Source organism: Octopus sinensis, linkage group LG19 (genome assembly GCF_006345805.1).
Source record: "Octopus sinensis linkage group LG19, ASM634580v1, whole genome shotgun sequence".
NCBI classification, from domain to species: Eukaryota; Metazoa; Mollusca; class Cephalopoda; order Octopoda; family Octopodidae; genus Octopus; species Octopus sinensis.
In genome coordinates, this window is record NC_043015.1 from 51,381,146 (window position 1) to 51,408,645 (window position 27,500).

Here is a 27,500-nt window from a genome sequence, read left to right on the forward strand (position 1 = left end):
CTTCCCAGATTTACTTACAAACCATGAGTTGGTCTCACTCTGTAAGAAAAGAAACTTGACTGAGCTGTCATATATTGGGAACAAACCTGAATCAATCTCTTCTCTTCCAAGTTAGCTCAGAGCAGAGTTATCTCCTTTTTGGTATCTTGTGCTTGCGCTTGCGGTGGCATTTAATCTTGGTTGGTTTAGTTAACTCTCATCAAAGAGGAGTTCATGTTCGGAGTGTCAGTGGTAATACAAGTTCACATGTGGTCCATAGCAGCTCATTTTGCTGTCGATTGTCGACTGTTGCTGAGGTTTCACTGAGCAAATCATCACCAATTATCAGATCAGATGGAGCCTGGGTTTGAAGTGGGTTCTAGAGACATACTTTAACAAAAGCTTAGGGATGACTCACTCCAGCATGCTGGACACCAGCCTGGAATTTCCTTTGGTATATGTACTGATGAAGTCAGAGTTCAAAATGCATGTATCCATTAGTCTGATGAAGCTCTGAGCTGATTATGGTGTTTTTACACTTTCTCTCTCAATTTCTTTTCTCCATGGCAAACAGCAGTGAAAAGTCTTTTACAGGTTCAAATACCTCTAAAGCATATTTGAACTGCTATTTTGTTTACTCTCAGTCACTGTTTCGCAAATCCCTTCTTGAATTTCTTCTTATAGGTGCAGGAGTGGCTGTATTGTAAGTAGTTTGCTTACCAGCCACATGGTTCTGGGTTCAGTCTGATTGAGTGGCAACTTGGGCAAGTATCTTCTACTCTAGCCTTGGGCCAATCAAAGCCTTGTGAGTGGATTTGGTAGATGGAAACTGAAAGAAGCCCGTCATATATACATATATATTGAAATCAAATTTGATGACTGGCATCCATGCTAGTGGAGTGCTAAGAGCACCATTTGAGTGTGATCGTTACCAGCATCGCCTTACTGGCACTTGTGCTGGTGGCATGTGAAAAAATATTCGAACGAGGTCGTTGCCAGTGCCGCTGGACTGGCTCCTGTGCAGGTGGCACATAAAAAACACCTTTTGAGCATGGCCGTTGCCAGTACTGCCTGGGTGGCCCTCATGCCAGTGGCATGTAAAAGCATCCACTACACCCTCAGAGTGGTTGGCATTAGGAAGGGCATCCAGCTGTAGAAACTCTGCCAGATCAAACTGGAGCCTGGTACAGCCATCTGGTTTGCCAGTCCTCAGTCAAATTGTCCAACCCATGCTAGCATGGAAAGCAGATGTTAAACGATGATGATGATGTTGATGATATGTATGTATGTGTACATATATTGTTTGTCCCCCCCCCCTACCAATGCTTGACAACCGATGCTGATGTGTTTACATCCCCGTAACTTAGCAGTTCAGCAAAAGATACCGATAGAATAAGTACTAGGCTTACAAAGAATAAGTCCTGGGGTGAATTTGCTCGACTAAAGGCGGTACTCCAGCTTGGCCACAGTCAAATGACAGAAACAAATAAAAGAATTTTTGTCTTAGTCTTGATGTCAAACACAACAGCATGATGAGAATAAGCTAATTATTTTTCATGGTCTTCTATTTTTTTACGTGTTTCAGTCATTAAACTGTGGCCATACTGGAGTACCACCTTCAAAAAATTCTTAATTGAATGAATCAACCCCAGTACTTGTTTGTATTTTTTTTTTAAGCCAGGTTCTTGTTTTATCTTTCTCTTTTACTGAACCGCTAAGTTACAGGGATGTAAACACACCAACACCAGTTCTCAAGCAGTGGTGGGGGGACAAACACAGACACAAAGACATGTGCTCACACACACACACACAACAGGCTTCTTTCAATTTCCATCTACCAAATTCAGTCATAACGCTTTGGTCAGCCCAAGGCTATAGTAAAAGACGCTTGCCCAAGGTGCCATGCAGTGGGACTGAACCTAGAACCATGTAGTTGGGAAGTAAAGTTCCTACCACACAGCCATGGCTGCAGCTATTTTTGATTAATTTCAGCATTTTGATGTTTACGTTTTTTTTTCTCTCTTTGTCTTAATTTGTTTCGTAATGTTCTTATTTTTTGTTAATCAAATGCATCTGATATTACTAAAACATATACACACTTTTAAATTGAATCAAGAAACCATTTTTATAAACTTTAATTTTGTAATGTGATACCAATGACTGTCATATGAATTATTACCCTTCTGTCCATCCATCTTTCTGTCTGCCTGCCGAGATTACTCTTGGAGCTTATTATAATTGAATGTCCATGATGCAGCCGTGGCTGTGTGGTAGGAGGTTTGCTTTCCAGCCATGTGCTTGCTGGTTCCGTTCCACTGCTGTCTGGGAGATATCTTATGGTAGTAGAATAGTATTTTAACTGCTATTTCGGTATGTGGTGAAGCAAATTTTGCTGAACCCTAATTATGATTATGCTCATAATTATAGAATTTTTGTATAAGTTTGCCGATAATGGTTCTTTACATGCCAAACTACTTGGTAAAATCATTAATTATCAATTGATTAGTTAATTTTACCCTTTATTATTATTGATATGTAAAAGCACCATCCGTTCGTGTCCGTTGCCAGCCTCGCCTGGCCCCCGTGCCGGTGGCACGTAAAAGCACCATCCGTTTGTGGCCGTTTTCCAGCTCCGTCTGGCTCCTGTGCGGGTGGCACGTAAAATGCACCCACTACACTCGTGGAGTGGCTGGCATTAGGAAGGGCATCCAGCCGTAGAAACACTGCCAGATCAGACTGGGCCTGATGCAGCCTTCTGGCTTCACAGACCCCAGTTGAACCGTCCAACCCATGCTAGCATGGAAAACAGACGCTAAATGATGATGATAATGATATATATATATATATATTGCGGTTCATCTGTCGCGGTTCACCTATCACAGTTTACCTATTGCAGTTCACCTGCTGCGGTTTATTATTTAAGCTTACATTGATTCCTCCGTGGTGGTGTTTTGCATATGTAATAAAATAAATATATACATCATCATCATCGTTTAATGTCCGTTTTCCATGCTAGCATGGGTTGGATGGTTCAACTGGGGTCTGTGAAGCCAGAAGGCTGCATCAGGCCCAGTCTGATCTGGCAGTGTTTCTATGGCTGGATGCCCTTCCTAATGCCAGCCACTCCACGGGCGAAATTCTTAACGGTATTTCGTCTGCCGTTACGTTGTGAGTTCAAATTTCGCCGAGGCCGACTTTGCCTTCCATCCTTTCAGGGTCGATAAATTAAGTACCAGTTACGCACTGGGGTCGATGTAATCGGCTTAATACCTATGTCTATCCTTGTTTGTCCCCTCTGTGTTTAGCCCTTTGTGGGTAATAAAGAAATAGGTTCGGCCGGGGTCTGGGAAGCCAGGAGGCTGCACCAGCCTCCAGTCTGATCTGGCACTGTTTCTACAGCTTGATGCACTTCCTAACGCCAACCACTCCATGTGTGTAGTGGGTGCTTTTTACATGCCACTGGCACAGGGGCCAGAGAAGGCTGGCAACGACCACGATCAGTTGGTGCTTTTTACGTGCCACCAGCATGGACACCAGTCAAAGTGGCGCTGGCATCGGCCACATTTGGATGGTGCTCCGTTATAAAAAAAAATATACAGTACTGTTTCTATTTTGTGGATTTTCACCTGTTGCAGGGGGTTTTGGAACACAACACCTGCGATAGTTGAGAGATTACTGTACATTAATCCCAGCAACACAAATTAACTTCTCCCCCACCACCACCTTTTTTGTTTTTGTATGATTGTAGGGTATGATTTGAGGGAGATTTGGCTGCCGTTCAAGTATTTCTTATACGAGCAAATGCATCGAGTCCCCTTTCCTTGGTTTAGTCGCTTTCACATCAGAAACATTAAATGGAGATACAAGAAAGATACAAAATTAATATTTGGTCAACTATATGACAAACATTAAACAGAGATATAGAAATACACAGAGATTACTACCAGCTTGATATTGTAGCCTTCTATATCACTATTTAATGGTTGCAGTATTGTATCTTCCAGACACTTTTGCAATTTCTTCACAAGACTTTATTCACATATTTATTTAACTGGTGTGATTATTGTAGCATTCTGCCAGACAATAAATTTTGATGATAGCTTGCGACTTGACATTGTTTTGCAATGTGAACTGTTTTGTTTGTTGTTGGTTTTTTTTTTGTTTTTGTGTGTGTGATTTTTTTTTTCTTTGTATTCTTGTTGATGATAATATTCAATTCAAATCACTATTGTATTGGAAACATTTCTTACTTTACATAAGTTTTTCCTATGTAATCAGTTATTCAGTCGTTTGGCATTTTGGGTGGGGATCCATTTACAAAAAGCCAAACGGATTCTTCTTTTCTTTCAATAATGAATGTTCCTGCCGTTTTGATTACTAAAACTACCTATTCACTAAATTATGGACTTGTTGAGCCACAGATCAGGTTTGACCAAATAGATCTTTAGTCATAGGTCTTCTAGCCATAACCACATTGTATTTTTTTTTCCAGATTGTCCTTCTTTCTCTGAAGGGATATTTAGCTGATATTTTTCATATACAAAGTGACCACACATATACTTACACATATGTATGTATGTATGTATGTATCTATCTATCTTCAAAGTTATGCCCCAGCATGGCCATAGTCCAATGATCTGGCTGTGTAGTAAGAAGATTGCTTCCCAACCACATGGTTCCAAGTTCAGTCCTACTGCATGGCACCTTAGGCAAGTGTCTTCTGTTATAGCCTTGGGTCAACCAAAGCCTTGTGAGTGGATTTGGTAGGCAGAAACTGAAAGAAGCCCATTGTACATATATATATGTGTGTATATATATATATATATATATATATATATATATATATATATAATATATATATATATAATATATATGTATATATTTATGTGTGTGTCTTTGTGTCTGTGTTTGCCCCCACCCCCCATCACCTGACAACCGATGTTGGTGTGCTTACATCCCTACAAAGGAAACTGATAATATCAGTACTAGGCTTATGAAAAATAAGTCTCGGGGTTGATTTCTTCGACCAAAAAACCCTTTACGGTGACGCTCCAGCATGGCCACAGCCAAATGACTGAAATAAGTAAAAGAAGAAAACAATGAATAAAAGAATATATTTGTGGATGTGGCTGTGTGCTAAGAAGCTTGCTTCTGAATCATGTGGTTCCTGGTTCAGCCCCACTGTGTGGCACCTTGGGCGAATGTCTTTTATTTTAGCCCCAGGCCAACCAAAGCCTTGTGAGTGGACTGTGCATTTGGTTGAGAAAAACTGATAAAAGCCCGCTATCACTTAACTGGTGTTGGTGTGTTTACATCCCTGTAACTTGGTAAGTTCAGTGAAAGAAACCAACAGAGTACCTACTAGGCTTGAAAAGATTATAAGTACTGGCATCGATTCCTTCGACTAAAACCGTTCTTCAAGGTGGTGCCCCAGCATGGCCACAGTCTAATGACTGAAACATGTAAAAGATAAAAGATGCAGTCTCTGTCTCTGTCATTTTATGCCAACATTCTCAGTCCCAACCCAAGCATGCCCTACATTTCAAAGATATTCTCTGAGCACGGAACCAATTTTACCTGATCCTAATTAAATTTCAAAAAGGTCGGTCTTATTAATCCAAATAATTTATCCATTTTCTTTCATTATTTATTATCTGCTATTACATTTAATGAGATATACTTTCTTTATATAATAGTTTTATTATTATTATTATCATTATTATTATTATTATTATTATTATTATTATTATTATTATAGCCTCAGTCACTTTGTTCAAGTTAAATCTGTGTGAGACTCAATTTTTTTTTTATGTTTTTGCTCTAATGTTGCTTTAGTTTTTTGAAATGTTGGCCTCCTTTAATAATTTAAATTTCTTAATAATAATAATAATAATAATAATAATAAATCTGATGTAGAAATTAAAAAGAAATCCAAATAAATACACACGTGCACACACAGACACACACACACACACACACACACACACACACTGATGCAGTCATTACAGACTTCGTTACATCTTATGTTTTCTATGTTAATTTTTCTTCTATTTTCTTCCGCTCTGTGTATAACGAACCGTTTTTTTCTTTTTTTCCATTACTCATTTCAACCTGGAGGAATTAATTTCTTGCAATGATAATAATAATTCAGTCTAATATTTTTTGCCACGAGGCAAACATTTCATTATTTATTGCATAATGAATTTTGCATACAATTATTTTTTCTTTCTTTAGTAATTATAATATGATTAATATCATGTGTGGGTGTGTTTGTGTGCATGTGTATGTGTGTGTGTGTGTGTGTGAGTGATTGTCATCGTCATTTCAATGTCTACTTTTCCATGCTTGTATCAGTCAAATGAGGATACATCAGGACTGAATTTTCCATGGCCTAAATGAGATCAATTCCTACCAATTTCTGACCATATTTTCTGACATACAAGTTAAATTTTGTGGACCGAAATTTACAGTTTAAAAAAAATGTAGGTTCATTTGTGTACAATGTCAGCTTTAGAGGGCCAAACGAATTACAGGTAAAATTCTGCAGGTTTTCAAATGGGAATGATGATGTAAAGATTATTTACCAACATAATATGGTATTCCTGGTTTAGGATGAATGTTGCTGTAATTTAGCACCAGGAGACATCATCTCCAGCTGGCTATACGACATGATTTGTGTCTTTATATTTTCAAACCAGGGAATCTAGCACCCCAACTTAGCTCAAAACAATATCTTGTATCGCGATTTCTGGGTTATTTCCCTTCATCAGCAGTTTGTCTAGAGGTGGCGCTTTCCAAATTCCCGTTCGGAAAATATATAGTTTTCAAAGTGACAACTAGTCACTGATCTATAAATTAGAAAATTACTATTTTTAAATCTCACAACATGAGATATTCAGAAACAGTACTTTGTAGTAAACATTGTTTGCCAACATAACATGGCAGTCCTGGTTTAGGATGAATGTTGCTGTAATTTAGCCCCAGGAGATGTTGTTTCCAGCTGGCTATATGACACAATCTGTGTCCTTTATTTTCGAACAAGGGAATCTAGCACCTCCACTCAGCTCAAAACAATATCTGTGTATCGCGATTTCTGGGTTATTTCTCTTCATCAGCACAGATGGCTATATGACACGATCTGTGACCTTATATTTTCGAACAAGGGAATCTAGCACCCCAACTCACCTCAAAACAATATGATGTTTGAATGTTAACACTGCATGTTTGCACTAGGAAATTAATCTAAGCAACAAGCTAAAAGAACAAATAGCCATAAAAGACTTAGAATAAAATAAAATAATTAACACCAAAGTAGACACATTGAAATGACAGAGCGAACAGTGAAATTGAGGAAGGTTTCAGAAGCATATTCATTGATGTTTTAAGGCATTAACTAGGTTAAAAAATTCTAGAAACCCAGTTACCCTTTAGCATTTAAACCAGCCATATCTGAATCAGTGGAGTCACATGGCCTAGTGGTTAGATCAGCAGACTCGCAGTCGAGTGATCATGGGTTCGAATCTCAGACCGGGCAATGTGAGTGTTTATGAGCGAAATGCCTAAGCTCCGTGCAGCTCCGGCGAACTTCTTCTGACTCTTTCGCCACAACTTTCTCTCACACTTTCCTCCTGCATCTTGCAGCTCACCTGCGATGGACCGGCGTCCTGTACAGGTGGGGAACGTATATGCCAAGGAATCCGGGAAACTGGCCCTGTGAGCCAGGCATGGCTCGAGAAGGAACAAAGAAAACAACAACAAACATCTCTGGATCAAGCATTCTTCCTCTTTTTATTGTTCAAACCATCCAAATCTGACCTCTTACACCTTCCCTAAAATGTCATTTTAAAATATAAATAATCACAGCATTGAAAATTTGAAGCTATGAGGATGCATGATCAATTTAAAACAGTGTGGATAGGTGCAGGCATGGCTGTTTGGTAGGTAGGAAGTTTGCTTCCCCACCGCATGGTTCCGGGTTCAGTCTCACTAGGGCAAGTGTTCTTCTACAGTATCTTCAAGACTGTAATGTCCAGTGGTTGATAATGATGATGATGACGACGATTATGGTGCATTTCACTGATGAAGCTTGGGTCAACATGCAGAAGCTATGGTAAATTGTCCTTGGTGAAGCCAGGCATTGGAATTGAACCAGGCACCTCATGATTATGAATTGCACTGCTTTACCATTTGACCCATTCTGCATCCAGAACATCAGGTTTAGGCATGGATGTTTAACCAAGAAGCTCACTTTCCAACCCCTTGGTTTCAGGTTCACTTCCACAGTGCTGCACCTCGGGCAAGTGTCTTCCATAAGTGGAGGTACACATGGCTGAGTGGTTAAAGTATTGAACTCATACTCTCTCTTTTTACTCTTTTACTTGTTTCAGTCATTTGACTGTGGCCATGCTGGAGCACCACCTTTAGTTAAGCAAATCAACCCCAGGACTTATTCTTTGTAAGCCTAGTACTTATTCTATCGGTCTCTTTTGCTGAACAGCTAAGTTATGGGGACGTAAATACACCAGCATCGGTTGTCAAGCAATGTTGGGGGGACAAACACAGACACACAAACATATACATACACACATACATATATATATATATATATATATATATATATATATATATATATATATACGATGGGCTTCTTTCAGTTTCTGTCTACCAAATCCACTCACAAGGCTTTGGTCGGCCCGAGGCTATAGTAAAAGACACTTGTCCAAGGTGCCACACAGTGGGACTGAACCTGGAACCATGTGGTTTGTAAGCAAGCTACTTACCACACAGCCACTCCTGCGCCTATCGTAAGATTGTGGTTTCTATTCCTGGACTGGCAAATGCATTGTGTCCTTGAGTAGAACCCTTCATTTCACTTTGCTCCAGTCTACTCAGCCAGCAAAAATGCATAATCCTGTGACGGACTGGTGTCCCATACAAGTGGAGAATATATAACCCAAGGACACCAGGCAACTGGCCCTTGTAAGTCAGCATGACTTGGGAAGGTGGCCTTTACCTTTACTTGACATACGTTTAACCACTATAAACAAATCATTTTTGACAGTTGTTTGCCAAAAGCTGAACACTCATGCATTATCTTATCTTTGACGAGAGAGTCTGTCGTTATTTTACTTTTGCCTTTTCTTACTTTAAATGCTTTCTATCATAGCCCCATGCCAACCAATGCCTTGTGAGTGAATTTGTTTGATAGAAACTGTGTGGAGGCCCACCATGTATGTGTGTGTGTGTGTTCATGTGTCTGCATTTTATATTGCCCACCGTCGCTTGACAACAGGTGTTGGTTTGTTTGCATCTCCATAACTTAGCAGTTTGGCAATTGACAATAGAGATAGAGATAATAAGTACCAGACTTGATTAGAAAAAAAAAACAAAATCACAACAACAAGGGTTAATTTGTTTGACTAAAACCCTTCATGCTCCAGCATGACCGCAGTCCATAGACAGACAGAGAGAAAGTATTAGCGGCATTTTGTCTGTCTTTACATTCTGAGTTCAAATTCCGCCAAGGTCAACTTTGCCTTTCATCCTTTCAGGGTTGATAAATTAAGTACCAGTTGTGTACTGGAGTTGGTCTAATCGACTGGCACCCCTGCCTCCCCAAAAATTTCGTGTCTTGTACCTAGAGGAGAAAAGACAGAGAGAAAGTAAGAGAAATTGCTGAATTTACAGAATTCTTCAAACCACAATAAATTTCTAAAAACAACCCCCCACCAAAAAAAAAAAACAAAAAAAAAGCAAAACAAAACAAACAGAAAAGTGTATAAAACACAATAAATAAAATGAATGGCTTCATTGGCAAGTTTATGTCTATAAAATTAATTACTGATTGTTTTTATAATCAGTGTATTATAATATTTAAAAAATAGACTTGCTATTATAATATTGGACATATTTGTGTTGTTGTTGTTATTGTTGTTGTTGTAGTTGTTGGTTTTTGTTTGTCTTGTGTTCATGTAGCGAGACACTTCGATGTAAATATCACAGTTTCTGACATTTGTGTTTCTCTTGCCTCGAAATGATAATATCGTCTTATTTACATTGATTTTTGCTGCTATTTTCTTGCTTATTAACATAACATAATAATATTTGTGTGCGGTGCATGTATGTGTGCGTGTGCGTGCCTGTGTACGTATGTCTGTGTATGTATGTTTATGTCTGGCACATATGCTATGTATGTATTTATTTATATATATATATATATGTATGTATGTATGTATGTATGTATATGTATATATGTATATATATGTATGTATGTATATATACATCTTCATTTACATATATATATATGTATATATATACATATGTATATGCATATATATATATACATATGTATATGCATATATATATATACATATGTATATGCATATATATATACATATGTATATGCATGTATATGCATATATATACATGTATATGCATATATATATATATGTATATGCATATATATATATGTATGTATATATATGTATATGTGTATATATATATATGTATATATATGTGTGTATATATACATACATATATATATATATATATATATATATGTGCACATACACATATGAATATGTATATTGCTATATACATACGTAAAAGAATATATTTATATATTTCGTTTTTTTTGTTTGGTTTGCAAGATTCTTGATGTAAACATATTTATGTATGTATGTGTGTATAATTACTCATGTATGTGTGGGTGGGCATTGTGAGTGGGTGTGTATTTGTGTGTGTGCATGTGTACTATATATATATGTATGTGCGTATACATATATTTATGTATATGTAATCGTTGTGTGTTTGTATTAATATATTGATATTTAATTCAGTTTGATAAGCATCTAAGCTATCTTTGAGAAATAATTTATTCATTTTTATCTACATTTTGGATTTAAATTAAATTACTAACATGTCAGAATGAATTTATCATGGATTTTATATTATTTTCTAAATTAGTGACTTTTCGCAGTAAATAAGTTTGTATTATATGACACAATTCAGATGGGGGTATGGAGTTTCTGTAAATAAAAGTTCAATGTTTAAGAAGAATATTCTTCGGTACCACTTCTGGGAATTGTTTCATAGGAGACAGAAGCTGTAATTTTTGAAACGAAATAACCATTTGATGCAGTTATTGATAAGATCATCGGTACCTTGTTGTTGTTGTTACCATGGTTTCCAAATTTCCAAAGTTTTAACATTGAATTTTTTTTCTGTTCACCAAATTGTAAGGCTTTGTGGTTGGATTTAGTAGAAGGAAACTGAAAGAAGCCTGTAGTAAATATAGAGGGTGAAAACATTATAGCTGTGTGATTAAGTAAGTTTGCTTACTGGCAACATGGTGGCCAGGTATTGTTGGTGTTGTAGTTATATTGTTTTTTTCTAATTGTATTGTTGTGGGTGTTTGGTCGCGAATAAACCCTCGTAGAACTAAGATCAAAGAACTAAGAGTAAGCCAAGTGTTTTCATTTGAAATGGATTTGCTCATCAACTGGGAGGGGTGCCCCCCTCTCTCACTATCTATCCATCCATCCATCCATCCATCATAAAAGGGTAAAATTGATTAATTAATTAATTAATTAATCAATATATATTGCGTACATATTTAATTGTAACACTCTCAAATTTATATTTTGAAATACTACACTGAAGAGGCGAAATAAGTAAGTAATTATAAATTTACTTTAATTCTGAAATGCGTATGTAGCTAATCTGAGTCATGTGGATTCGTTATTGCTTCTTTTTACCTATGTAAAACAGTGTGTTGCTGTCTGGGGGATGTTTATGGTAGCAGAAAATGGATTTTAACTCCTATTTTCTAAATGCAGTGTGTGGTGAAGCAATTAGCTGACCCCTAATTATGTTTATAATTACAGGATATTTGTGTGTATATATATATATATATATATATAAGGAGAGTTTACCAAAAAAAAACATAAAGACGAAGACAGGTGGTGTACAAAACAAACAGATGTATTAGTATAACGCTCAGGAATAGAAAAAGTCTTTTACGTTTCGAGCCTACGCTCTTCTACAGAAAAGGACACAGAAAAAACAAGAAGAGAAAAAAATGTGTGTAGTAGCTAACGATCTATCATGGCGACTATATATATATATATTTAATCAAAGGATATGTTAACCTTGTGAAGGGATGGTTGCATCCAAGGAAATACTGGTTGAACACCTATTATTTTTGGAGAATGAAATCCCTTTAAAAAGAATAGGTATATATTAAGCATATAATTTATCTCCATTCAAAAGTGGAATAGAAAATGGAGATATGGAAGTTAATAATTGTTTACTGTTAACAACATATTGGTCATCTTCCCTTCTTAAAGCCGTTTCAATTAATACTTAATAATTTAATTACAAATTTATGCATTAAATCTACATTTATGTGACATGAATGAAATTTCATCAGAGGAAAAAGACAGATGTGCCTTTGGATGTTATAGGTGAGTCTATCAATTCATTTCAGGAGACATTTCAATGTCTGTGAGAAGCGAAGATGACCAATTTGTTGTCAGTAATAAACAATTATTAGCTTCCTTCTCTCCATTTTCTTTTTTCTCCTTTTAAATAGATATAATGTGTATATATATATATATATATATATATATATATATACACACACACATATTTATATATGTATATATATATACATACATAGACATATATGCATATATATACATATACATGTATATATATATATATATATAATATATATATATATATATATGCATATATATATATACACACATATGTACACACACACACACACACATATATATATATTTATATTTATACATGTGAAAGAATGACAAGTAAGGTTAACCCTGGCGGAATTTGAACTCAGGGGCTAAACACAGAGAGGACAAACAAGGACAGAAAAACGGATTAAGTTGATTATATCGACCCCAGTGCATAACTGGTACTTATTTAATCGACCCCCGAAAGGATGAAAGGTAAAGTCAACCTCGGCGGAATTTGATCTCGGAATGTAAAAACAGGCGAAATATCTATTTCTATTTCTTTACATGTGAAAGAATGACAAGTAAGGTTAACCCTGGCGGAATTTGAACTCAGGGGCTAAACACAGAGAGGACAAACAAGGACAGACAAATGGATTAAGTCGATTATATCGACACCAGTGCGTAACTGGTACTTATTTAATCGACCCCCAAAAGGATGAAAGGCAAAGTCGACCTCGGCGGAATTTGAACTCAGAATGTAATGGCAAACAAAATACCGCTAAACATTTCGCCCGGTGTGCTAGCAATTGTGTCAACTCACCACTTTAATAATAATCTTTTTTATTCTTGGCACAAAGCGCGAAATTTTGGGAGAGGGGGCCAGTCGATTAGATCAACCCCAGTAAGCAACTGGTGCTTAATTTATTGACCCTAAGAGGATGAAAGGCAAAGTTGACCTCAGAGGGATTTGAACTCAGAACATAAAGACAGACGAAATGCTGCTAAGCATTTCACCTGCTATGCTAGCATTTCTGTCAGCTTGCCGCCTTAAAATTATATACACAGAACAGGTGGAGTGTTGATAATATTCTTTTCTAATCTAGGCACAGTGCCCAAAATTTTTGGGGAGGGAGACAGTCAATTAGATTGACCCCAGTATGCAACTGGTACTTAATTTATTGATCCCGAAAGAATGAAAGGCAAAGTTAACCTCAGAGGGATTTGAACTCAGAATGTAAAGATAGACTAAATGCTATTAAGCATTTTGTTCAGCATGCTAACGTTTCTACCAGCTTGCTGCCTTTAAATAATATTTTCTGCCCGAGCCACAAGGCCCGAAATTTTGATTAGATCAACTCCAGTACACAGCTGGTTGAATGTAAAGACAGATAAAATGCATTTCATCCAATGTGATAACATTTCTTATTTCTTTATTACCCACAAGGGACTAAACATAGAGGGGACAAACAAGGACAGACAAAGGGATTAAGTTGATTACATCGACCCCAGTTTGTAACTGGTACTTAATTTATCGACCCCGAAAGGATGAAAGGCAAAATCGACCTCGGTGGAATTTGTACTCAGAACGTAACTGCAGGCGAAATACTGCTAAGCATTTCACCCGGAGTGCTAACGATTCTGCCAGCTCACCGCCTTTAAATAATCTTTCCTGCTCTAGCCACAAGGCTTGAAATTTTTTTGGGGGGGTGGAGACAGTCGATTAGATTGACTCCAGTACGCAGCTGGTACTTAATTTATCGACCCCGAAAGGATGAAAGGCAAAGTCAACCTCGGCAGAATTTGAACTCAGAACGTAATGGCAGATGAAATACCACTAAGCATTTCACCCGCTGTGCTAACGTTTCTGCCAGCTTGCCGCCTTAATAATAATAATAATAATAATAATAATAATAATAATACATTGATCAGTCTGTGTTTAGTATACTAAAATGTGAAGAAAGTGCATTTAGAGTTTGCTACTTGGTGTTTTTCTGCAATTACTATTGGTGGTGTGCATCGCAGCAGCAGCAGCAGCAAGCAGCACATCGTTTGGAACTAATTAGATTATTGGTCCTGATATTTTTGTGTGGTGTTATGTAGAGAGTTCTGTAAGAGGAGGGCGGTGCTGTGGCTGGCAGGGAGGCATTTAAAGTGAATACGGATGGATAAAGATGGTGTGTAAGCGAGTTCTCAAGTAAACTGGGGGAAAGAATTAATGTCGAAAAGTCTGAGGTGAGTCGCTGTTATTAAGATTACAATTTTCCGGGCTATTAACCTGCTATTTAAAGTGTGTATATTTCTAATATTCATATCTACACATCGTAAATATTCAGTCTCAATATGAAGTTAATAGTGTGGAAAAGAAATAGATAAACTTGACTGGTGGAAGAGTTTCAAATATTGTTTTGACGAACATGTTATGCTGCTTTTAGTCTTTTAGTCTTTGAACAAAAGGAAGAATATCTTTAGACAGAATGACTGAAGAGAATGAAGGAATTAAGTGTGAACCATTAGATATTTGAAATGTTGAAATGGCTGCTGTGTTTGCTGTTGTTGTTGTTGTTTGGTTAGTTATTCAGTCAGTCAGTCCAAGATCAATCCTGATATGGTAGCAGACCTTTGATCAGAGGAATACCAGTTGTGATAATACCATTTTTTTTTTCCATTCAGACATAATGTATCTCAGACTACATATTCTAATGTATTCTTGGCCAATTTTTTCTTTTTTTTTTTTTGAAAGATAGTACTATGTGATTTTAGAGAGATTTCTCTGCTCTTTCTAGCGGGTGAAATGACCACTTAAAATTACCATCATTGACTCGTTAATACAGAAGCTGAATGTGAAGTATCTGAGACCCCCTTCGGTCATGACACAAACCATGGGATTGCACCTTGAAAGTTAACCCCACAGGCACAAGTCCGGGCAAGGCTGTCTATAGAAGACCAGCAGTCGCCCATGCATGCCGACCTCCCCTCTTCATGCCACCAGTGTTATCCAAGGGAAAGGCAAAGGCTGATACAGCTTGGCATCTGTGACATTGCAACTCATTTCTAAAACTGAGTGAACTGGAGCAATGTGAAATAAAGTGTCTTGCTCAAGAACACAACACACAGCCCGATCTGGGATTCGAGCTCACAACCTCATGATTGTAAGCTCGATGCTCTAACCATTGAGCCACATGCCTTCACAATGTGAAGTATACTACCAAAACAACTCTGTGTGTGCATATATGTAAGTGCATGTGTGCGTGTGTTTGTATGTGTGTGTGTGTGTGTGTGAGTGTGTGTTTGTGTCACCTTGTCTTGACATTGTGCCACAGATTTAGACGAGTGTTGCCTTCATGCAAAATGCTAACTTTTGTTTCCAATCTTCCATGAAAATATCTTGCCATGGTGGTGGTGGGGTGGGGGATGGGGAATATGTCCTTCTTTGGAAACGTGAGGGTTGGTGACAGGGAGGGCATCTAGCTGTAGAAAAAATCTGTCTCAGCAAATTCCATCTGACCCATGCAAGCAGACATGGAAAAGTAGCCGTTAAAGCAATAATGTTGATGAGATGGTGACGGTGGTGGCAACTATAGTGGAGGTGGCTGTGGCGGTGGTGGTGATTATGATGCTGATAGTGATGATAATGGTGGTGGTAGTGGCAGTTGTGGAGGGGTGATGAGGGTGGTGGTGAAGACAGTGGTGATGATGATGTTCATTGTGATCATAACAATGATGGTAATGGTGGTGGTGGTAGTGATGTTGTTGATGATGATGATGATAATGTGTGATGTTCTGGATGGTGTACCTGTCTTGAGACCACGTGTGGAAATAACAAAGCAGTTTACGTGGAAGAAGAGTTATTATGGTCATTTAATTACATTCTAATTAATGTTAATTTCATTTAAAATTTTTGAGACCTCATGAAATAAATTTAAGTAAAATTAACCGGTCTGTGTCCTTTTAAATGGCCAGAATAATTTTTCCATGTCAAGGTGGCTATTTGCTTTGTGCAGGCATGGGTGTATTGTTAAGACATTTGCTGAACCCAAAACCTTGGCGTTTTGGGTTCAGTCTGACTGTATGACTCCTTGGGCAAGTGGCTTCTACTATAGCCCCAGGCTGACCAAAGCTTCGTTAGTGAATTTCATAGATGGAATCTGAAAGAAGCCCAGAATATCATCATACATATCTATCTATCCGTCTGCCTGCCTGTCTGCTGGGTGTATGTGTGTGTGTGTTTGTGTGTGTGTGTGTGTGTATAGGTGCAAGCAAAGTTGTGTGGTAAGAAGCTTGCTTCTGTTTGAACTGAGAGGACACCTCGGTCTGAGCTCCATCCTAAAAAGAAAAAAGAACAAAAACAGCACCTGTTAAAAGTCGTCACGCTGGCATGCAGCTGGCGAAAGTTGAACTGAAAGACGCTGTAAGGTAAGACTCTTCGCTTTTTGAGTCCGGTAGGATTTTTTGCCTGTTGGTTTAAATTTTTTTGAACAAGCAGGGAGTCCTTACTGGATTTCGAAGCTTTTTGTCTGCCTTGCGGTGGAGATGTGTGTTGTCTCACATAATTGTGAGAAATTGTATTTGAAAATTTTTGTGCCCACGTGGATTAAAAGAATTGGCCAGGAGTACCTTTCGGCCGAAAATTTATTTCTTTACCTGGATTTGAACTCTCTTTTCACAGCTATCATTTATTTAAAAAAAAAAAAAGAACTTTATTTGAACTGTTATTTTTATTTTTTCTTCCCTACTATTGTGTCTTCTTTCTTTTTTTGTGTATCTTTCTTTATTTGAAAACGTATTGACGAACTATATTTGAACTTTTTATTTTAAAAAACATGGCGAAGGAAATATTAGGGTAGGAATTAACTCCTCCCAAATCATGGCTAAAAGAGCTTGAAAGGAAGACGGTGGTGTTGAGGACTTATTCAAAATTGCTCGATACCATAACCGTCTTTCCGAAAGCCACAATTTTGAAAGAGCTGGCAGAATACATGCCAGCTATTAAATTTATTTCACAGGGAGTCAAATTTGCAATGGTCTGGTTGCTATTTGACTCCCCCAAAGAAGCTTGCGATTTTGCAAGCCGGCCCCTCGAGGGGAAGGAAATAATGTTTCTTCCAAGCTACTGTGGAAAGAAATTTTTGAAAGCTTGGATCTGTGGTTTGCCACCCGGAGTTGAGCCCGAGTGGATAGAGGACTCTATTCGCCGGGGTCTAGGTGGTAGCAGTACCAAGCTGCTCAATGTAAAAATTTTGCCTGCGGCTGATTGGGAGGGGTCAAAAGCTGTGTTGACCCTATGGACCCAATCAGCCGAAAGTCTGGTTTTTCCCAGATTTTTTGAGGATGACCGGATCTAGGTATCCGGTGATGCTTGAGAGATGCCCCCCCCCCAAGTGTCACCTGTGCCTGGAGACCAGCCACATCAAGAGAAACTGCCCCAAGGACCAAAATAGGATCCTGGAGCAGTTATCAGAGGAACCACTCCCTGCTCCCTCAATGGAGGGAGAGAAGGAGAAGGATGTCGAGGAGGGGAAAACCTCCTCGAAAAAACGAAAGCGAAAGGTGGGCAACAATGGTTGCCCACCAAAGAACCCGAGAGCTGCAGGAGAAAAGGAGGACCTACTGGACACAGCAAGGGAACACCACTCTCACGCAGCCCAAGGGAAAAAGAAAAGAAAGAAGAAAAACGGGACATTGCTGGCAGGTTGTGACACGCTGCCGGCGTGTCCCAATTCTCCTTTGGCAGGTGTGCTGCTGGAGGAGAAATTTTTGGTCCTCTTCAACAAGGGAGGAACCTTGCAAAATGAAATCCAAAAAATTGAAAGGAAGTGCCGGTGGGAGCCCCTCCCACAGGCACTTCCTTAATTTTTTTGATTTTTCTGTCCTACACGGAGGACCCTGAGTGGCCTTCGCAGGTGGCTGCAGAGGTCTTATGCAAGAACGATCTATGGAAGATAATGAACTCCTTCCCGAAGGACTCCTTCAGATTTATGTTGAAACCTTTAAGTTCGGAACCGACCAAGTGCTTCGATGAAGCGAGGAGCCTGGCCGGGCGGAAAAGTTGAAGAGGTGTATTACCTCAAAAAGAGACTAAAAATGTAAAAAGTGATAGGATTATTACCTCGTGTTTGTGTTTTATTTTTAATTTTGAACTGTGTAAGAGGTTTATTGCCTCATTGTGTTTTTTAAAAAAAAAAGAAAAGAAGAACAATGTTTTAGAGAAGCGAAAGTCGGCGGGCACTTTTCGTCTTCTCCCATCCTTATCATCCATATATCATCATCATTCATCCCATTAATGTCTCTGTCTAGCCCTCAATCTTCTCTCTGTGTGCTGCCCTTGTGGCAAATTTAATGAAATAAAGAAGCTTGCTTCCCAACCACATAGTTCCAGGTTCAGTTCCACTGTAGGGCACCTTGAGGAAGTGTCCTCTACTATAGCCTTGGGCCAACCAAAGCCTGTGAATGAATTTGATAGATGGAAACTGTATTTGTACCCCGGCTGTCACTTGACAACCGATGTTGGTGTGTTTATGTCCCCATAACTTAGAGGTTCAGCAAAAGAAACCGATAGAATAAGTACTAGGCTTAGAAAGATAAGTCCTGGGGTCGATTTCTTTGACTAAAGGCATTGCTCCAGTATGGTTGCAGTCAAGTGACTGAAACAAATAAATGAAAAAAAGTATATATATGCATGTGTGTGTGTGTGTGTATGAAAGGGTGCTGAAAGGTTCCTTGCTTTAAAGGCCTAGCTAAAGGGGCCTGGTTGGAGGCTCAACCCTGTCAGTTTTTTTTTTTTACGGGGCTTCAAATAACTGAAGGTCCACTGTAGTAATGTGTGAATTTAAGAGGGGAATATGTTTATTAAAATCATAATTAATTGATACCCTTAAAACCAGGGACTTTTCTGCACCCTGCTCATGTGTGTGTGGTGTGTGTGTGTGGTGTGTGTGTGTGTGTGTGGTGTGTGTGTGTGTGTGTGTGTGTGTGTGTGTGTGTGTTCTGCCCACCACTCGACAATCAGCATTGGTGTATTTATGTTCCCATAACTTAACGGTTCGAGAAAAGAGACTGATAGAATAAGCACCAGGCTTAACAACTAAGTACTGAGGTGGATTCCTTTGGCTAAAATTCTTCAAGGTGGTGCCCCAGCATGGTCGCGATTTAATGAGTGAAACGAGCGAAAGAAATTAAAAAGGAAACAGTCAATGCATTCAACGCTAATTATGAATATGTTTTATCCAATTTCAGTTCGCTTGAACTCGCTGTGAAACACAAGACACATGTTGATACGGTTTTAGCATACAGACAGAAATATCTGCAAAACTTTAATAAAACTGAAACAAACAAGAAATTCCTTCAGTACATGGAAACGGTAAGTTCTGTATTTCTTTATTTTTCTGAAGCGAATCTATTTTCAGAGTTAATTTGCAATATTTTTTCAGCTTCTGAATTGATTAATATTAGAAATTCTGCTAGTGTTTTTGTGTTTAATACGGCTTGAAGGAAATATTATTTCTGTGTGGTTTATACACGTATTTGATAATATTTATACATACACACTCTATAAGCAATATGAGCGCATAGATAGAAAGTGATATATATTTATGTAAGTAATACATAGATACAAACTGAGTTATATTTACACATATTGCTTGCATTTTGTGTAATGTAAGCAATAAGGATGCATAAATATTGGGTTGTCTGGAAAGTTCATGCCGATTTATAGTAGCTTACCTTTCGACTTATTTTAGAACATGATTGAGTCCATAAAATAGGATTTGACTACACCTCCATTTAGAGCACAGTTTAAGCTATCTTTTCGTGGAAGAAGGTTTATGTTCCTATAACCTGTGTTAATTCTGTAACTCTTTAAAATGGAAGATAAGAAAGTTCATTTTCGGCACTTGATGCTTTGGGAACCTGACAAAAATTGCTGCAGCTCAGCTGGGATGTGTTACCCCACCCTCCATATTCACCAGAGATTGCTCCTTCGGATTTCCACTTATTCAGGTCTCTGCAGAATAGTCTTAATGGTAAAAATTTCAATTCCTTGGATGACACAAAAAGATACCTTGATAAATTCTTTGCTATGAAACCACCTCAATTCTGGGAAGAGGGTATTTTCAAGTTAAAGGAAAGATGGAGATGCATTGTGCAACAAAATGGTTCATGTTTGGTTGATTAAAAATGTAATGGCAAGTATTTATTGACCTTTATCTTTCCTTTAAAAATCGGCACATACTTTCTGGACAACCCAATAGAAAGCAAATTATGCAATACAAATAACAAGGTGATATTTTTTTCAAGCACAGAGTTGCCATTAGAACAGCCAAAATACCAGGTAAATTACCCTTACAAGGCGGAAAAATTTGTCAATGACCAGGCTTTCGGGGTCAATAAATTAAGTACCAGTTGTGTCCCGGGATTTATCTAATTGACTGGCCCCCTTCCTCAAAATTTCGGGCCTTGTGCCTAGAGTAGAAAAGATTATTATTATTATCTGCATTTGAAAAAATATCTTCTTATTAGTATCGTACGATACTCATTTTTCATGCACCTGATAAAAGAACAAATATTTGTTTGTCTACATTTATATACACAAAATAAATTATATTCACATGCAGACACAACATAAATATTTGTATGTACACAGGAAGTTGGCAATATTTTCAAATGTGTGGCTGAGGTAGGCTGCAAGCATAGGGCCAGTGATTTCATGTGAATGGCCAAGAGGCCTTGCCGAAAGCAGAGGATGAAGGAAGTGATGTGAGATGAAGAATGACTGGTGTGAGCCTCTTTTGCTTTAGGGCTGTCGCTTAGGATGGATGTGGTGGCTGTGTGAGTGGAGGGAGTTTTCTGTTAGGTTCTGGACAGAGGTTAGGTGGGTTGGGCTCCTATGGGTATATCCCAACTGGAAAGGATTGACATGCCAAGAGTGGTAGGTGAATTATGACTCTACCACAGGAATTGAACCGTATTGACATGTACACAGAAAGTAAATAATATTTATAAATATGCAGGAAGTATACAATATTCGCATAAAAACAGGAAGCAGACAATCTTCATCATCATCATTTAACATCCATTGTCTGTGCTGGCATGGGTTGATGGTTTGACCAGGGCTGGTAAGTTGAGGGGCTGCACTAAACACCAGTCTGATTTGGCATGGTTTCTACAGCTGGATGCCCTTCCTAATATCAACTATTCCGAGAGTGTTATGGATGCTTTTGCATGCCACCAGCATGGGTGCCAGTTGCTTGATACCCTTATTTACAATGACTACGATTTCACTTGGCTTGATGGGTCTTCTTCTCAAGCACACCATGTGTTCCAAAGTCATTTGGTCATTTGTCAAGCATATTGCCAACGGTCTCGGTCATTTGTCAATATTTATACATATAGGAAAGCGGCAAGCTGCCAGAAACATTAGCACGCTGGGTGAAATGCTTCTTGGTATTTCATCTGTCTTTACATTCTGAGTTCAAATTCCGTTGAGGTCACCTTTGCCTTTCATCCTTTCGGGGTTGATAAATTAAATACCAGTTGAGTACTGGGGTCAGTCTAATCGACTGCCCACCCCCCTCCCCAAAAATTTTGGGCCTTGTGCCTAGACTAGAAAAGAATATTTAAGGCACTGAGCTGGCAGAATTGTTAGCATGCCGGGCGAAATGCTAAGGGGTATTTCGTCTGTCTTTACATTCTGAGTTCAAATTCCGCCAAGGTCGACTTCGCCTTTCATCTTTTTGGGGTCGATAAATTAAGTACCAGTTGCCTACTGGTGTTGATCTAATTGATTGCCCCCCTTCCCAAAACGTTCAGAGTAGAAAAGAATATTTATACATATATGAAGTAAACAAGTAGACAATATTTAGCATTTTTTTTTGTTTCGCTTCATGTTCTGAGTTCAAATTCTGCTCAGTTTGCTTGTGGGTTTCACCTTTTAGGGTTGATAAAATAAATACTGGTGAAGCACTGGGGTCGATATAATTGGCTAGCCTCCTCCTCTGAGATATCAGGCCTTGTGCCTGTAATAGAAAGGTGTGTTTAGGTGTGCAAAGTGTTTAGGTGTGTATTTACACATTCTTTCAATAATGATGTACACCAACAGGGAGAATCTAATTGGACATAAAAATCATGTCTGATGATGGGGAAATATTACCCTGCTTGGAAACAGATAAGAGTTGGCAACGAGAAGAGCATCTGGCTGTTGAATGGCAACAGGAAGGGCATCTTACTCGGCAAATCACACCTGACCCATGCAAACATAGAAAACTGGATGTTAAAACGATGAGGATGATGATGATGACGACGATGATGATTTTTCCATCCTTTGTAAGCTGTGGAAAGGCCTTTGTTGTAAACTAAAGCACATTTTTCAAAAACTGGTCCCTTTGTACCTTCTACTTGTAGACTACATAGGCACAGGAGTGGCTGTGTGGTAAGTAGTTTGCTTACCAACCACATGGTTTCAGATTCATTCCCACTTCGTGTCACCTTGGGCAAGTGCCTTCTACTATAGCCTCAGGCCAACCAAAGCCTTGTGAGTGGATTTGGTAGATGGAAACTGAAAGAAGCCTGTCGTATATATGTATATATATGTATGTGTGTGTATATGTTTGTGTGTCTGTGTTTGTCCCCCCACCCAACATCGCCTGACAACCAATGCTGGTGTGTTTACGTTCCCGTAACTTAGCGGTTCAGCAAAAGAGACCAATAGAATAAGTATTAGGCTTACAAAGAATAAGTCCTGGGGTCGATTTGCTCAACTAAAGGTGGTGCTCCAGCATGGCCACAGTCACATGACTGAAACAAGTGAAAGGGTATAGACTAAGAGTACATTTCTATCACCATCACTTCTTGCAGCAGCAGTACCCCCCCTCCACCGCTACCACATCCACCACCATCCCACCACTAGTGCCACCATCACCACCATTGTTGCTACTGCTGTTGTCAATTATGTCACTCAGGACAGCATTTTTTTAAATTGAATTTTCTGAGAAAAAATTGCAGGGTTCCACAAAATGGAATCTGATAAATGGAAAAAAAAAAATTAAAAAATGGTATTTGCCAATGTTAAAATAATTATTACATAATATTTTTTCTTAATTGCCATCATTTTCACCACCACCACTACTACTATAATCATCATCATCCCCCATCACCACCATCACTGCCATCATTATCATCACCTCCAACATACCATCACCACCATTGTCATCATCATTATCAGTTTTTCCAGCCACTTTCCATGTTGGCATGGGTTGGACAGATTTTCACCATCCAAGTCCACTCTCACTTGCCATTACAACTCCTAAAACCTAATTTCCATTATGTGTCATTTATATTGGTTTGTAGATCTGGATGTCCTTCTCAATGCGAACTACTTTACAGTGTAGTGGGTGCATATTTTCATAGCACCAACTCTAGAAGGGTTGATTATACCTTGGCAAGACAGGACTAGAGGGATTTCCAAACCCTACACTTTCTCTGCTTATTTGACCTCCCTTCCATCAATCATTCTTGAAGAATATTTAACCTTTAGTATTCTGTAGGTGCATCATGTCACTGTATGAGTTTTCTCCCCTGTAGTAGCAGGACAGTGGCAGGGGAAATAAATCCAGAAAAAAAAATGCAGTATGTTAGAGGTTAAAAAAACAGAAACTTCAAAGAAAATAAAATTAAAATGTGAGACACTTTCCGTTTAATTCAATAACATGATCCTAATTTTTATAATCTCATGTGATATAAGATATTTTGTTGTTTAATCCTTTAGCTATATTCAGCCCAAATATTCTACCTGTTTTAAGTTCAAATTGGCCAGATCCAGCCTCTCATACCTGCCCTGCAATGTCATTCTAAAACTTAACAGTTAACTCGTTGAAGTCTCAAAGCTACAAGATAATACATGATTAATTCAAAACAATGTTGATAAATATGTGTTAGATTTGATAAAGTAATCTGAATGCTAAAGAGTTGAAGCAGTTTTAATCTCAGCTGTTGTTAATCCTTAACCACTACCTTCACTGCAAAAATACATGTAGATGTGTGCCCCTTTAAGTTGATCAGATTGAAAAGACAGTGGACGAATAGCAGCGTGATTCAGAGTTGCAGAGAAAAGGGGAAAATGACAGCTGTAAAGGACAGGATGCAATAACAGAAGGAATAATGCACAATGGAAGTGTGTTGCACATTCCACTGCACAATTGCTATCTGCTTCTGCTTTGTGTAACTGCATTTGTCTGCTGAACACTGCGGAAGATATGCCTCAGTGAATGCCTTAGAGGGGGACTATAGGGACAGTTGGCTGCCCCCTGTTACTAGTGTTGCTGCTGCTGCTGTTGTTATGTGTGTGTGTATATGTGTAAAGTGGCTTAGGTTTGTGAAGGGAGCTGCTGAAATAATTGGGCCCCATTGATGTAGGGTTGAAAAAAAAGGGATCATTGGAGTAAGGAAAAGATGTGATTAAACCGAAGAACAACTGTGTATCTCAAGTTTAAACTTATATTTCTTTGTAATGTTCAGATTGCTGCTCTCTGTTTGTCTGTGTATTTGTCTGTCTGTCTGTCTGTCTATCTATCTATTATCTGTCTATCTATCTATTTATCTATCTGTGTCTGTCTATCTACATCTCTGTCTATGTATGTATGTATGTATGTATGTATGTATGTATGTATGTATGTATCTATCTATCTATCTATTATCTGTCTATCTATCTATTTACCTATCTGTGTCCGTCTATCTACATCTCTGTCTATGTATCAATTTATCTATCTATCTATCTATCTATCTATCTATCTATCTATCTATCTATCTATCTGTCTACATCTCTGTCTGTTTGTCTGTCTCTCTCTTTCTCTCTGTATATATATATTTATATATATATTTATATATATATATATATATATATATATATATATACTTACACACACACACATATCTTTCTATGTATGCATGTATTATTTATTTTTCTGTCTATATATATGTATGAATCTATTATCTATCTGTCTGTACGTGTCTGTCTGGCCTCAATCAATCAATCAATCAATTAATCAATCAATCAATCAGTCAATCAATCAATCCGTCTGTCTTGCTCTGTGTGTGTATATATACGTATGTATGCATTATCTATTGCTATTGTATGTCTTTATGTTGGTCTCCATGCTTTTCTATCCATCCTGTCTGTATATCTTTATATCTATGTCTGTCTACCTCTCTCTCTCTCTCCCCCTCTATTTCTGCACATATATATCAGTCAATTCTTCCACCCATCCTCCATCCACCCAACCATATATCCGTCTCTCTTTTCCTTCCTTCCTTCCTTCCTTCCTTCCTTCCTGCCTTCCTACTCTTCTCTCCTCTCCATCCTCTTTAATGCCATCAAACGTCTTCAGAGGGAAAGACCTAAAGCAATGCAGTTAAATTCTAAAACAAAGAATTGAATGGTTCCTACAGATTATTTCTTGTTATTTATCCTGATTATGAAATCTCATTCAACAAAAACCAAAATAAGATACAAATATTTACCATTTTATCACTTGCAATTCCACTTTTAGAATATTTCACAGTCTGTGAATGGCAATTTTGTTTTCAATTGAATATGCTGTTTCAATAGAAATTCTAAAACACACACACCTGTCTTAATTCCATGTTATGGAGATATTCTGATCTCTGATTTCAATATTTCCTTGACAACACTCAAAGTGGTGATCTATTTGAATGGAACGATTCGTGGCATTTAGTCCTTTGTAGTTACTAAAATGGTGTCTTAATAGGAAGAAGCATTGCTCCGGCAGACTCTTATGGAATTAGTTTGTAACAGTACTTTGCAGTGGCGTGCACACACAAACACACACTCATGCATACATATGTGTGTATATATATGCATATATAGATATTCATAGATATACATACACAGACACACAATCAAATATATAAATGTATGTATACATATATATATATGTATGTATGTATGTATGTATGTATGTATGTATGTATGTATGTATGTATGTATGTATATATATATGCATACACACACCACACACAGACATAAATATATACATGTAATATATATATATGTATGTATGTGTGCTTATGTAAATATGTGTATATATATATATATATATATATATATATATATATATATATATATATATGTATGTATGTATATATGTATGTGTGTGTATATATAAATATATACATATATACAGAGCAAATTGCCTATATATGTATATAAAGATATATATTCAGATATATATGTAAACACACACACACACACATATCTCTCTCTCTCTCTCTCTCTCTCTCTCTCTATATATATATATATATATATATATATATATATATATATATATATGTATGTATGTATATAAACACACAAAAATGTATATGTTTTTAAGCACTTTCCCCATATCTTTTCCACGTCTAGTTTCTATTTTCTTTTTGAAACATATTTCTATTATATATATATATATATATATATATATATACACACATAAGATAAAATTCCCACAGCCATATACGGACATTCATAAGAGGTATTGGAAATCATTATCGATAATTAGATTTTGCTGCCAAACATGCTATGCTAAATGCCAAGTCAGGTAATATTTATATCTAAGTACTTTCGAAACCCCTCTTGTCTTTACTTTACACAAGATATATAAGTATATATATATATGTGAATATTTGTCTTGTTGTTGTTGCTGTTGAAGAAACACAACAGCAGTGTTGTATCTGGTTTTTTGTTTTTCTGGCATAATGTATCTTAGACTACAATATCCATTGTGCTCTTCTTTTTCTTCTTTTTTTCTTTGATTGGTTTCTATGAGAGTCAAGTGTGATTGAAAGGAGATTTGGCTGCTATTTCTAGCAGTTTAAAAGTGCTGAATAGAGGGTTCTAGTTTTGGCTGAATGAATGAATGTGTGTGTGTGTGTGTTTGTGCTCACATGCATATGTGTGTGTATGCATACTTGTGTGTCTATTTGCAAGCATGTGTACGTGTGCCTCTCTCTCTCTCTTTTACTTGTTTCAGTCATTTGACTGCAGCCATGCTG

The 27,500-nt window shown here is 37.7% G+C and overlaps 1 protein-coding gene across 1 annotated transcript in view; it reads left to right on the forward strand.

Moving 5' to 3' along the window:
* Window positions 1-27,500, forward strand: part of LOC115222227 (intraflagellar transport protein 80 homolog) — a 522,946-nt gene that overhangs the window by 422,000 nt on the left and 73,446 nt on the right. Inside the window, exon 18 of the mRNA XM_029792388.2 lies at window positions 19,695-19,818. Within this exon, the coding sequence (XP_029648248.1) occupies window positions 19,695-19,818 (124 nt within the window). The remainder of the gene's footprint in view (window positions 1-19,694; window positions 19,819-27,500) is intronic.